The sequence below is a fragment of the Gopherus flavomarginatus genome, chromosome 5 (genome assembly GCF_025201925.1).
Source record: "Gopherus flavomarginatus isolate rGopFla2 chromosome 5, rGopFla2.mat.asm, whole genome shotgun sequence".
In the NCBI taxonomy this organism is placed as follows: Eukaryota; Metazoa; Chordata; order Testudines; family Testudinidae; genus Gopherus; species Gopherus flavomarginatus.
Genome location: NC_066621.1, coordinates 53,222,752 through 53,235,812, shown reverse-complemented (window position 1 = coordinate 53,235,812; position 13,061 = coordinate 53,222,752). Strand labels below are relative to the sequence as shown.

General features: G+C 47.1%; 1 protein-coding gene across 5 annotated transcripts in view; it reads right to left on the bottom strand.

Annotated features, from left to right (window-relative positions):
• Positions 1 to 885: 885 nt before the first annotated feature.
• PTPN5 (protein tyrosine phosphatase non-receptor type 5) overlaps positions 886 to 13,061 on the bottom strand; it is a 150,610-nt gene continuing 138,434 nt past the window's right edge. For 4 of the 5 annotated variants that reach the window (XM_050953699.1, XM_050953703.1, XM_050953700.1 and 1 more), the window contains 2 exons: positions 7,847 to 7,960; positions 888 to 3,469 (listed from right to left, as the gene is read on the bottom strand). In XM_050953699.1, coding sequence (XP_050809656.1) covers positions 3,376 to 3,469; positions 7,847 to 7,960 — 208 coding nt within the window. In that variant the 3' untranslated portion in view covers positions 888 to 3,375. Of the gene's footprint in view, positions 3,470 to 7,846; positions 7,961 to 13,061 lie in introns of all 5 variants that reach the window. The other variant, XM_050953701.1, reaches the window with a different exon arrangement.

Sequence of the window (13,061 nt, the reverse complement as noted above, 5' to 3'; positions counted from 1 at the left end):
GCAGCTAAAGATTTAAACCTATTAAGTAGCAGGAAAGAAATAATCCCACCCATTCTAAACACCTTTCCCTATACAGAAGCTCTCCTTCCTCTGCTATATTGAAATGCTTACTAAAACTACATATAAGATCACATACGGTCACAAGAGGTGAGACAAGATGATCTAATAGTCCCTTCGTTCTTAAACTCTATAAACGGAGAGAGAAATATGTGAATGATGTTAATTAGTGCCAACTTGGTAAAACAAAATAACATCTCACAAGGCATTTGAACATTTTGAGTGTGAGTAACTAGAATGCTGTGTCTGTGGTGATGCAAAGCAGCTGTAAAGCCATTTGAACCAATCAGTTAAGCCAGGTTTATGGCTGCTTTGTATCAATGAATGGATGCAAAGCCATGAGAATGCACTGGTGAAACTGGCCGTACATTTTCAAGAGCCCCTCAGAGCATGCTACTAATGCAAAATGGGAGTGAGCAGCAGGCTAGTCTTCCTTAAGTTGATGTCCATGGAGCTACACTGATTTACAGCAGCTGAGCATCTAAGCCTGTGTGTTGATCTTACGGACCACTATTTATAGTAGTTTCTACTTTGTTTGCTGTGGGATGATTCTCTACTAGGAATTCTCAGAAAAGTGACAAATGTTTCGATGCAGCTACTGTCCCATATTCACATCACTATTCTTCAGCAACAAATATTCTTTATTCGACATATGACATAAATGGTGCAAAAACATGTCATTTTCTTCACTTACTTGGTTTGACACTGAAGGGCACCAAACATCTTAAAACATTATTGAGAGGGGGCAGTTTCCACTTACAATGCCATTCAGACCATCAGTGGTGCTTGTTTCTAAGAAAGGGTCATTAGATGGGGGGTAATTAGATTTATAATGTCACTCATAAAAAGTTGGTAGCAAGGAGAGTTAGGATAGCTGGTAAGTTTTACATAAAACTAACAGTCATGTTATGCTCAAAATGCTTAAGTTTATTGCTCTATTTAATGATGACCAGCAGCATTTTAAAAAAGAACGCCAGTTTGCTTGGTTAGTGTATCACTGAAGGAAATATTTTAAATACAGCAATAAAATCAAGTGGTTTAAAGATAACACATTTTGCCACATTCACGCAAACCCTGCTGACAGGATTTTTACAGAGGCACGATACCAGGTAAACACAGGTACTGAACCAACAGAAGACATGTATTGAACTTTTGGGAAAGCTTTCCCCACAGTGACGCAGTAAGTTGTATGCACAGCTCTTCAGGCCTGTGCAGAACATCAGTGGGAGCAGGCTCAAGCCCTTATTATTCTCAGGGGCAGCTCCAGACCCCAGCACGCCAAGCGCGTGCTTGGGGCGGCATGCCGCGCAGGGTGCTCCACCGGTGGCCGGGAGGGCGGCATGCCTGCATAGGGTCAGTGAAGCCAGGGAACCAGAAGACCCTCCGCAGGCATGCCACTGGAGCCACTGGAGCTGCGGGACTGGCAACCGGCAGAGCCCCCCCCCCCCGCACCCCCCGTGGCATGTCACCGTGCTTGGGGCAGCGAAATGTCTAGAGCCACCCCTGATTATTCTGAATGCTGTTTGATCCCTTCTTGATCAGCAAGTGCCATAAATTCTCAGAATTTTCAGCACTTCCTAGAAATGTTTTAAAAAATAAGTTGCAGATATCTTTAATTGCTCACTAGGGCCCTAGTTCGCAAAGCACTTCACTCACATAGTCAAGTCCATCCATGTTCAGTAAAGTGCTCAAGCACGTATGTAACGATGCATATGCTCGGAGTCCTTTGCTGAATTGGGGCCTAGAACACAATGAAGATCAGCAAAGTCTCTATTGCCTAAAGGGAATCGCTGCTGCACCGATCAGGGGTTTTAGGAACCAGAGAGAGTGAGAGTCTAAGTTCATTTTCATAGGCAAATCTCTAAACATATTAAGGCTGAGATTTTTCAAAACTTCCTATAGGATTTGGATGCCCTTTTCCCATAAACTGTAATGGGAACTTGGCACTCAAATCAATTAAGGTTTGTTTACACTGCAACCAGGAGGTGATTGCTGCTGCTTCGCTGCTACCTTTGATCTAGCATGTCCAAATGTCCTGCAATCACACACCTAAGTGCAGCGGAGACATTCTCTCAGGGCTTGTCTATACATAAAACACTGCAGCGTCACAGTGCAGCTCTTCAATGAAGAGGGAGAGCTTCTCCCACTGGCACAGGTACTCCACATTCGAGAGGCAGTAGCTAGGTTTATGGGAGAATTCTCCCATTGAGCTAGTGCTGTCTATGTGGGGTTTAGGTTGGTTTAACTGTGTCACTCAAGGGTGTAGAATTTTCACACCCCTGAGCAACATAGTTATATCAACCTAACTTCCTGGTGCAGACCAGGCCTCAGCCAGCTTTGAAAATCTCAATCTAACTTCAGAGTGCATGAGTGACCTCCTTTACTATGTATTCATTAAAGAAGAGCTCAAGTCACAAAATTCAGAATCTGTGTTTAAAATACCCCAAATTTCATGGGAAATTGTATCATGGATTTTGGTCTAGCTCATAAAGAGAGTAGCTATTTGTCAAATTCAGATCTGGGTCCAAGTTAAGATTTCATAATGCTCACAAAGATTGGGGGGATGCTTGAATTCAGGGTTTGGTTCAGTCTCATCTCTAATAGTCACCAAACTTTTCCATTCTTTTCTTGATTCCAGAGTATATTGGAGACAAAAAAGTGGCAATTGCCTCATGTCAATGAATTGTTTCCCCCCTCCCAGCTCCCTTGGTTCTGCTACATTTTGTGGAATTTTTCTTTTTTCACAAGCAAACATGAGGTGTGAAACATGATTTCAATATGAATCAACTTGAATCATTTAATGCAGAGGCTCAGAAGGTTTATGATATACACAGTATTCGGTAGTTTAAAATGTAAAAACAATCAGAAAAAGGCAAAAAGTTAATTTCAAGCTTAGTCAACATACGGTACATATTTCAGCATGACAGTTTCAAAGAGTTCCACACTGTATTTGGATCTATTAGCAATTAAATCGTTTTTTAAAAACAGCAAACTCAAGACAGCTAGTGATTTTTTTTGATTTTGTAACAAAATGAGCTACTATTCTTATTTACAGTATAAATAAGCCATTTTTTTGGTGATTATGTTCTGCCACATGTTTAAGACAAGCAGTATCTCAGCTCTTAAATGTTGATGCAAACAAGAGCATAAAAGAAAGCAATATCAAAGTAAAACAAATATATATATATTTATGTATGTATGTATATGTATCTTCAACAAAGACTGCCAAGTTACCATGTGTCTCTTGTCAGATCTATAATATAGCTGACTCCTCTCAAGAGTTCTCTTGGTTTTAATCACTAGGAATATCATGAATGCTTATTCTTCTGCTGCTCTAGAGAGCTGTTTTTCATACAAGCTCATGACATGGTGGACAAATTGATATTGTTCACAAGTCTGGATCATTCCTCCCCTGAAAAGGAAAGCAGAAAAAAAGGGGAGGGAAACAGTCCTTGTATTACATGTAAACAGTGTACTTGATGGTGAATGGCACAGCTAAAATGAAATGGCCTTATACTCCAAGAGCCTATTCCAAAGCCCACTGACTGAAGTCAATAGAAAAGCTGCCACTGACTGCGCTGGGTTTGGATCTGGCCCCAAATGCCTCTGCTAACCAGGAAATGAGAGGTATTCAGAACAGAAATAAGTTTTCCCTTTGCTTTTCTCTCAGTGAGGCCCTGATTCATCGACAATATCATCATTTATTATGTGTTACAGGAGTCATGGTAGGCACTGTACAAATACATAGACAGACAGTCCCTGCCCCAAAGAGCTTGCAGTCTAAATAGACGAGACAGGTGCGAGGGGAAACAAGTTAAGGGACTTGTCCAATGTCACCGAGCAGGTCAGTGGCAGAACTGGGAACAGAAGCCAGGTCTCCTAAATCCCAAACCAGTGCCCTATCAACTGGGTCTCACTGTCTCCCATGCAGTAAATGAGATTTCCCCGCCACCCCTCTCTGATGTCATAGGAAGATGCATTCTGGAATACTTCCAGTAAATCAGGAAGTGCCAGCAGGATTTCAGACTAGGCAAAAACATTTCAACAGAGAATAGCTCATATTCTAAGCTGACTTCCACCCACCTCCTGATTAGTAAGGACTTTCGACATAGAAATCTGGGCTCCACTCAGCTTTCAGTCTAACTTTGCTGTTCTGCTTCAAAAGGTGAACTGAAAACCTGAAATGAAAACTGAGTTCACCCGAACCCACAATATAACTAGGCAAGAAGAGAAATGTGATTTGCTATTCCATGCATCATGTAGTAAGTAATTATTATTTTAGCTAGTAGCATGGGTTGCACTGGTCTGGAAGGAGCATGGTAACTGCTTATTTGGCACATTCCTTCAGCAGTGGAGTTCCCTAGGAGGTTAGTGAAAGCAGCTCCTTCTTGACCCAAGGGAGAGCAGATGATGTTCCCATCAAGTTGCCCATGTGCCTCAAACGGTTTCACTGGCACCAGGAGGTAAATGTATCTGCTTCAACTTCAGCACAACTGGCCCAATGTTTTAAAAATACACCCATTGTAATCATAGGGCCAGGTTGTACATAAGTGGCTTCCTCCCTCACTTCCCTGTGTAGTGGCTGGGCCCAATCCCAGTTCCTCTGCTCAAGCAGCTCAAGGAGTGCAATCACCGCATGAGGCAGATGCTCCAAAGTCGGCAGGAAGATAGTGGTGTCATGTGTCCCCCCCACAATCCCTGCACCAGCTGGCAGGGGTGGGGAACACACGCTGCACCCCTTCAAAGAAACCCTATAGCCAGCTGAGCATACCTATTTGTCAATCTGCTCTATTTAGAACAGTATCTTTGTTCATCTGTTTCAGAGTGTTTCTGTGCACCGCATTTCTGCTGCACACAGCCCTGAAAATGTATCTCCATCAGGCTGTGACACACAAGGAATGTTAGTCATATCCGGTGATTACTCCCCATGCAATTCCATTAACAGCTAGGTTGGACACTGACGTTGTGGCAACAGAAGCAGTGGGGTCGCCATCTAGTTTCAGACCACAGGAAATGATTTTCCTTTTATCTCATTCTCTGCTATGCTGCTGCTTCCTCCCTCCTCCCTCCCCCTCCCCCACACATCATGAGTTCACTGTCCAAGCTTTGGCAAAGACTTGAGAATCTACATTTTCAACCTTCTTTGCCACAGAGACCTTTCAAATACAAGTTTTTTCACTGACAGAAGGTACCCAACATCCCTGAACACTGGCTGAAGGGATGCAGGAAACATCACTCAGCCTTTTCTTTGCCGCATCGACTATTTTTAGGACCAAATGCTGGACTCCTGTACAAAGTCCAATACACAGGTCCTGTGCAAGGGACCTAGAGAGAAGGACTCTTTGTCCCACTAACCTGACAGCAAGCTTAAAAACACCCCACTGGCTTTAATAGGAACTACTGCTGTGTAGTCAGAGATCCATGGATGACATTACCCCAAAGTATTTGTTCTTCCATGGAGCAGTGTTTAGCAGTAGCACACTGAGGTGTACATTGCCCCTACCCACCAGGGATTCTATGCAGTCTCTCTCCAGACAAACAAACAGTGTCGTGAAACGCCATCTAGGGCCTTCTGCAGCTATTGTGGCAAAATGATTTCTCCCTAAATGTCAAAAGAGAGCACTTCTTTTGCAGATAGCAAAGGTCAAAAGTTCAGGAGGATGGCAATCGCACTACTCTTTTATCACATTTACTTTATAATGCCAGACTCCAGAATGGACCTGAGAAAGGTTTCCCCTGCCGGGTGTTGGTGTCTGTTATTTCATGTTAGTAAAATCAGCTTCCCCAAACCAGATATTGGACATTGGATATGGCACTGACTATCTGAAGATGTTCCCTACTGTTCACAAGCAAGAAGAGGATTCTTAGTGCCAATGCTCATCATAGCACTACTGATCTGCATGTCTTGTAGTGTTTTCCTACTTTCATCTCCCTGGCTCAAAATGTTCATTCCAACCTCTCATTCCCATACACCCCCATGTCCCTGGACGCTCTTCCACCACTGCTCAATCTGTTTTCTCTGCCTACTAACCTTGAACAATGGGGATTGGTCAAAGAAGTCACTATCTGCTATGTTCCTTTGCAATGGCTGCCTCCTTATATGTGCTGCTCCTGGGGCCACAATGAGACTAGGGGTAGGGAAGCAGTAGTGGCAGCAGACAGACATATGCATAGATGGTTTCAAAGAGGATGCTAGCCCCTTTCCCCATTCCCTGGAAGCAGCAGGACCTTGCTGGCCATCAGGTCTCTCTCACGTGATTCATAATGCTGTTCCCTGTCCCATCCCACTAATGACCATAAGGGATAGAGGAGAGGCAGACCTCACAGCCTGATTTTTCCCCAATATAGCAGGGGCTCCTGCAGGGCTCTTGGACTTGTTCCCCCTCTGATGAAGCTGCAGGTATTAGGCCCTGTTGTGCCCTCTTCTTCTTCTGAACTCTCATCCCTGCAGGCTAGTATTAAAAAATAAACCTCTTGTAGCAAGCACATTATTTGTCTGGACACCCTTTGCTCTCATTTCTGTGGCTATCAGGCTGTGAAGTGCATTCCCATGGTACTCTCAGACAGAAGTCAGAAGAGGGCATTTCAGAACCAGCGACTCTCTCTGTGCTAGGACAAACCAATACTCTAGTCAATGTTTTTTTTTCTTTTGTGAACGTTCATTGTCTGGGTTGACCTTCACTGAAGCAGCCAAACCACCAGCACCTCTGCAGGTCTCCGCCTATCAAGACCACAGCAGGGTGAAAAGCATTTCATTTTCTGCCTCCCACTGAGCAGAACTACTCGTCTGAAATAAGGTTCAGTGTGGGGTTGTGTTTTTCATTCATTTTTTAAAAACTTTTGGTATATTTTTCATGACATTTCTTCCCCTCACTCCATTTATTATTATCGTTAGAGAGGGCATGGAGACACATTTTGACAGAGTCAAACCAACGGGAGAAGAAAAATAATCTCTCTGGTGCAAAACTCAAGTCCGTCCACTTTGTAGTCAAAATCAAATGCAGCTGGCATGATGAGAAACCCTTATATAGAAACCTTCTGATTGTGAAGAGCTTTGCATCTCCTTTCGCATGTCTGCAAACATCTCTTGCCCGTGCATAAAGCAACATCCTCCAGCCTACACTATCGGCAGGTTCCATACTGCGGTGCTTTTCCACTGAGGCTTGCAGTTCTAGCTAGACTACATTCATTTTCTTCATCATTTGTTTTCCATCCTTACAGCTGTGCGCCTGTCTGTGATTCTGAGAGCAATGGGCCTCTCAGCCTTATTCTTTTAGCTACAACTGTGGGCCAGATCCGCAGTCAGTGTAAATGAGCAGTAGTTCCATTAAAATAAATCAGCTGTAACTCCATTAAAATCAAGGCAGCTATGCCAGCTGAAAATCTGGCCCCATTGTGACTTCTTGTGGTTGTCATCTGCTGCTGGGATTTGATAATATTGGTAACACAGGCTAATTCCATAGCACAGATGAGAGGTGATATTTAAAATTCTCAATAGTATCTAAGGCCCAAATTCTTCAGAGGTGTTGAGGCACCTAACTTCCATTGATTTCACTGGGAGTTAGGAACCTAAATACCTTTGACATCTAGGCCCAAGTGACTTAGACGCCTAAGTTGCACTAAAAGTCAATTGGACTTGATTCATAGCCACTACTTAGGCTCAGGTACTTTTGAAAATTTTACCCATTGACCTGAGGTTTATCTTTTTTTTCCCCTCATGTTTCTTTTCCCCCTCAAACATGTGGAAATTTTTTTTTTATTATTTTTGAAAGGAAGAAGATTCTCTTACCTGTCTAGCCGTAACTGGCAGGTTGTTCTCAGTATGTCAGTTATTCCCTCGTACTTCAACTGTTTACAACAAATGCTGGTGGCAATAAAGCAGCCAGTCCTCCCAATCCCTGCACTGGGGAGGACAAATGGGGGGAGGGTGTAGGCAAATAATCCAGAAACAAAAAAGTTAAAATTTCATTTATAATGTACAGAGGCTGCTGTCAAATGTGTGAAATAAACAGAATCCTCCATCATCCCTGGAGTGTGTGTATGGAAAAGTCATTACTAATTACTAATAAAAGACATTAGCTTCACTGGGACTTAAGTAATAATAATAGCAGCTTTTATACAGCACTTTCCATCAGTAGATGTCCCAGTATTTTACAAAGGAGTTCAGTATCATTATCCCCCTTTTAAAAATGGGGAAGCTGAGTTACAGAGAGGGGACACAACTTGCCCAAGGTCACCCAGCAGGCCAGAGCTGGGACAAGAACCCAGGTCCCCAGAGTCACAGTTCAGTGCTTTAGCCACTAGGCCCAGCTACCTTTCCATGGTTGTCCAGGGAAGCTTTGCATGGCACTAGTTAGCTTCAGTGGTGTACTGTACAAGATAGACCTAAAGTGGAAGACCACTTTACTATCCATCCACCATCACTGCGGCCTCTAAGCAGTAAGGTGGTGTCTGTTGAAATCTCATGGATGGTAGTTTCACTCCCTTAACATGTTTCAAAGTATTAGATGTTGCTAATATTTCATTATTATGAAAAAAAAATAACAGGTACGCTCCCCAAAAGGCTGTATTCAGCAGCAAAGGAATTTCAGTGATGCATATTATAAAGAAAAAGAGATATGACCTCATCTTGGTGCATCATGCTACAAAACAGGGGATCAGAGTCTGAATCCCAAGCACGGTCCTTCATTTTGCATACGGGAGGATGGAAGGACAAGCATGCTTGAGGTACATGCCAGTGGTTGATCCACCGCTCAGTTTGGTTGAGAAGCGGCACATCTGATTGAGGCTGGGAGTGATGCCACTGCGGCAGGGGTCAGATGTAAAATGGGATGCGGGGCCTCAGTGAAACAGGGATTGAAAGACGCCTGCCATGACTCTGAACCTCGCCCCTTCCCTCACCAGCTAGGAGCTGGTTAGTTCACTGTTGATGGGGCAAGCCAAGTACAGAAACTTGATGTCAGCTGAGAGTGTCTCATGGTGAAACAGGGACGGCCTCTGTGTACAAGAAATTAGAAAATAATGTGGGCGTAGGTACTTCCCCCCCTCCCCCGAGAAGCAATTACTTACTAATGTGTGGAGTGGACAGTCACACACAGCAAACCATGAGCATATTTTTTCAAGAGAATCTAGCAAGTGCAGGGGAATGACTCCAGGGCCAAGCCTTCAGCCTGAGCCCTAACGTCTACCCAGCAATTTATAGCCCCAGAGCCTGAGTCAGCTGACACAGGCCAGCCACAGGTGTTTTATTGCAGTGTTGACATACCCTAAATAACAGAGACACCAAAAAAACAGTTACCTTTTCCATAACTGGCATTCTTCAAGATGTGTTGTTATGTGTATTCCACAGTAGGTGTGCGCGCTCGCCATGTGCACTGGTGCCGGAAGTTTTTCCCCTAGTAGTACCCATAGGGGGAGCGCCCCCGCGACCCCTGGAGTGGTGCCTGCCTGGAGCGGTATAAGGGGAGCTGCACGCTCCCCGCACCCTCAGTTCCTTCTTGCCAGACAATTCCGACAGAGGGGAAGGAGGGTGGGATGTGGAATAGACATGAGCAACACATCTCAAAGAACGCCAGTTACGGAAAAGGTAACTGTTTATTTTCTTCGAGTGATTGCTCGTGTATTCCACAATAGGTGATTCCAAGCTATATCTGTTGGAGGTGTTCACAAGTTCCCAGGATGGAGGACAGCCCTGCCTAACCTGGAGTCAACCCTGGTTTGGGAGATGATCACATAGTGCAAGGTGAACATGTAAACCGATGACCATGTGGCAGCCCTACAAATATCCTGGATGGGGATGTGGGCCATGAAGGCAGCCGACAAGGCCTGTGCCAGGGTCGAGTGTGCCCTCACAGTGGGCGGCAGAGGGACACCCGCCAGCTCATAACAGGAACGGATGCAAGAAGTGATCCAATTGGAAAGCCGCTGAGTGGAAATCGGCTGTCCTGTCACGTGCTCCGCTGAGGCGACAAACAGTTGTGAGGACTTTCTGAACGGCTTAGTTCACTCGATGTAGAAAGCCAGAGCCCATCGCACGTCAAGCGTGTGGAGGCGGCATTCCTCACTGGATGCATGAGGCTTGGGGCAGAGGACTGGTAGAAAAATGTCCTGACCCATATGATAGGTGGAGACTACCTTTGGAAGGAACGCGGGGTGTAGGCGGAGCTGGACCTCATTCTTATGAAGACCGTGTATGGCGGTTTGGAAGTCAGGGCCCTGAGCTCTGAGACTTGCCTAGTCGATGTATTAGCAACCAGGAAGGCCACCTTCCATGAGAGGTGAGACCAGGAGCACATGGCCAGTGGTTCAGACGGGGACCCCACGAGACGAGTCAATACCAGGTTTAGGTCCCACTGTGAAACCAGGGGTCTAGAATACGCAAAATGAGGGTCTAGATCCTTAAGGAACCTGCCCATCGTAGCATGGACAAACACCGTGTGTCCTTGCACCGGCGGATCGACAGCTGGTATGGCTGCCAGGTGCACCTTGACAGATGATGGCGCCAGGCCCTGGGCCCTCAGGTGGAGGAGGTAATCAAGAATAAGCTGGATCGAGGTGGTCAGCAGGGAGACCCCCTGGTCTGCCGCTCACCTAGAAAACCAGGACCACTTCGCCAAATAAGCGCGGTAACTGGAGGGCTGTCTACTTTCGAGGAGGACACCCTGAATTTGCTCTGAGCACGTCCTTTCCTCTCTACCTAACCACTGAGCAGCCACGCTGTAAGGTGAAAAGCCGCTAGGTTGGGGTGGAGGATGTGGCCCTGGTCCTGTGAGAGCAGGTCCGGGCAGAGCAGCAACGGCCATGGTGGAGCTAACGCCAGGCCCGTGAGGGTCCCATACCAATACTGCCTGGGCCACGCCGGGGCAATCAACAGGACTCAGGCCTTGTCAAACTTTATCTTCTCTAGGACCCTGCTGATTAGACAGAACAAGGGGAAGGCATAGAGAAGCCGGCCTGACCAGGACAGGAGAAAGGAATTGGAGATAGTGCCCCACCCCAGGCCCTTGCTGGAGCAGAACCGGGGGCATCGCTGGTTCTGCCGAGTCGTGAATAGGTCCACCTGGGGAGTTCCCCATCTTCGGAAGAGCCAGTGGGCCACTTCCAGGTGGAGGGACCACTTGTGTTATGAGAAGTCTCTGCTCAATCGATCCGTCCTCTCGTTGCGGGCACCCAGTAAGTAGAAGGCCTTCCGGTGAATGTCGTGGGCTATACAGAAGTCCCACAGCCTGAGGGCTTCGAGGCAGAGGGCAGAGGAGCGGTCCCCACCTTGCCTGTTGATCTAGAACATCGAGGCTGTGTTTCCATGAGGACCCTGACTACCTTGCCCTCCAGGTGCAAGCGGAAGGCCATACACACTAGCCGCACCACTCTGAGCTCTTTGACTTTTATGTATAGGGTCAGGTCCTGAGCCGACCACAGGCCTTGGGTCTGAAAGCTCCCCACAAGGGCCCCCCAACCCAGGTCTGACGCATTGGACATCAGCTCCAGCAAGAGGGCCCTGTCCCTGAACGAGACCCTTTGGAGCATGTTGTTGGGGTGGATCACCATCGCAGGGAGGTAATCATGGCTTCCAGCATGTTGAGGACCTTGTCCATCCTGTCCGTGGCCTGGGAGAAATTTGAGGCCAACCAGAGCTGGAGGGGCCTCATCCTGAGTCTGGCGTGATGGACCATGTATGTGCACATCGACATATGACCCAAGAGCTGCAGGCAAACCCTGGCTGTTGTCACCGGGAACCTTGTGACTGAGTCTATGAGACCTTTCAGGGTCTCAAATCTGTTTGGCGGGAGAGAGGCCTTGGCCAACACTGCATCCAGGAGCACCCCGATAAACTCTATGCATTGGACCAGGACTAACGTGGACTTGGTGCTGTTTACCAGTAGGCCCAAGGTGGTGCACGTGGACAGGAGGAGCGCCACGTGATCCCTCACCTGTGACCGTGAGGTGCCGTTGACAAGCCAATCGTCCAGATAGGGAAATATCTGTACCCCCCTGTGACGGCTGCTTGGCCTAGCGGCCAGAGTCTATAGTGCCCCATCTGGTGCAGGGCAGCGTGGCCTAATGACCAAAGTCTATGGCACCCCCTTTGGTGTTGGGTGGCATGGTCCAACGGCCAGAGTCTATAGAGCCCCCTTTGGTGTAGGGCGGCGTGGCCCAACTGCCAGAGTCTATAACACCCCTTTTGCTGTAGGGTGACATGGCCCAATGGCCAGAGTCTATAAAACAACCGAAACACACTGAGTTTCCCTGGGCGGCAGGTACCACTCTGCCACCCTCCCTGGGTCACTTCCTACCAGAGTCTGCATTGGGGTTTCCCGTGAGATGTCGCGTCCTCTGTGTTCAGCAGGTCCGAGTTGTCTCCAGGATCTCCTCCATTTGCCGGGGTGCAGGGGGGCCATGAACAGCTTCAATGCCTGGCGTAGTCAGAGGCTGTGGCTGGCCCTCCGCAGGAGCTACCCAGGCAGGTCCTTCCCCTGTGGCCTCCCAACCAGAATGAACTGGTCTCTCTCCCTTTATACTACTAGAGCACTTGGAGCATGCCCAGTCTTGCCAGGGAGGTGGGACTTGCGCTGTCAATACCTGGGGCTTAACCCTGTCTGGGCTGGTGGGGGGTAAGTGGACCCCGTCACACCCCCGCTGTCTCAGGTAGGCTGCTACTACTGACATGCATTCCGTAAACACTCTGGCGGCAGTGGACAGCTCAAATGGTAGGACTGTAAATTGGTAATGATTTTGTCCGACCACAAAACAGAGGAAGCGCCTGTGCCCCTTGAATATGAAGAGGTAGAAGTACACGTCCTGTAGATCAAGGGCAGCCTATGAGTTCCCGGGATCCAGGGAGGGGATGATGGGGGTCAGGGAGACCATGTGGAACTTGAGCTTCACCATGTGCTGGTTCAGACCCTGTAGGTCCAGTATGGGCCTGAGACCCCCTTTGGCCTTTGGGATAAGGAAATAATGGGAGTAGTACCCTTGCCCATGAACTCCTCAGGCACCGCCTCTAT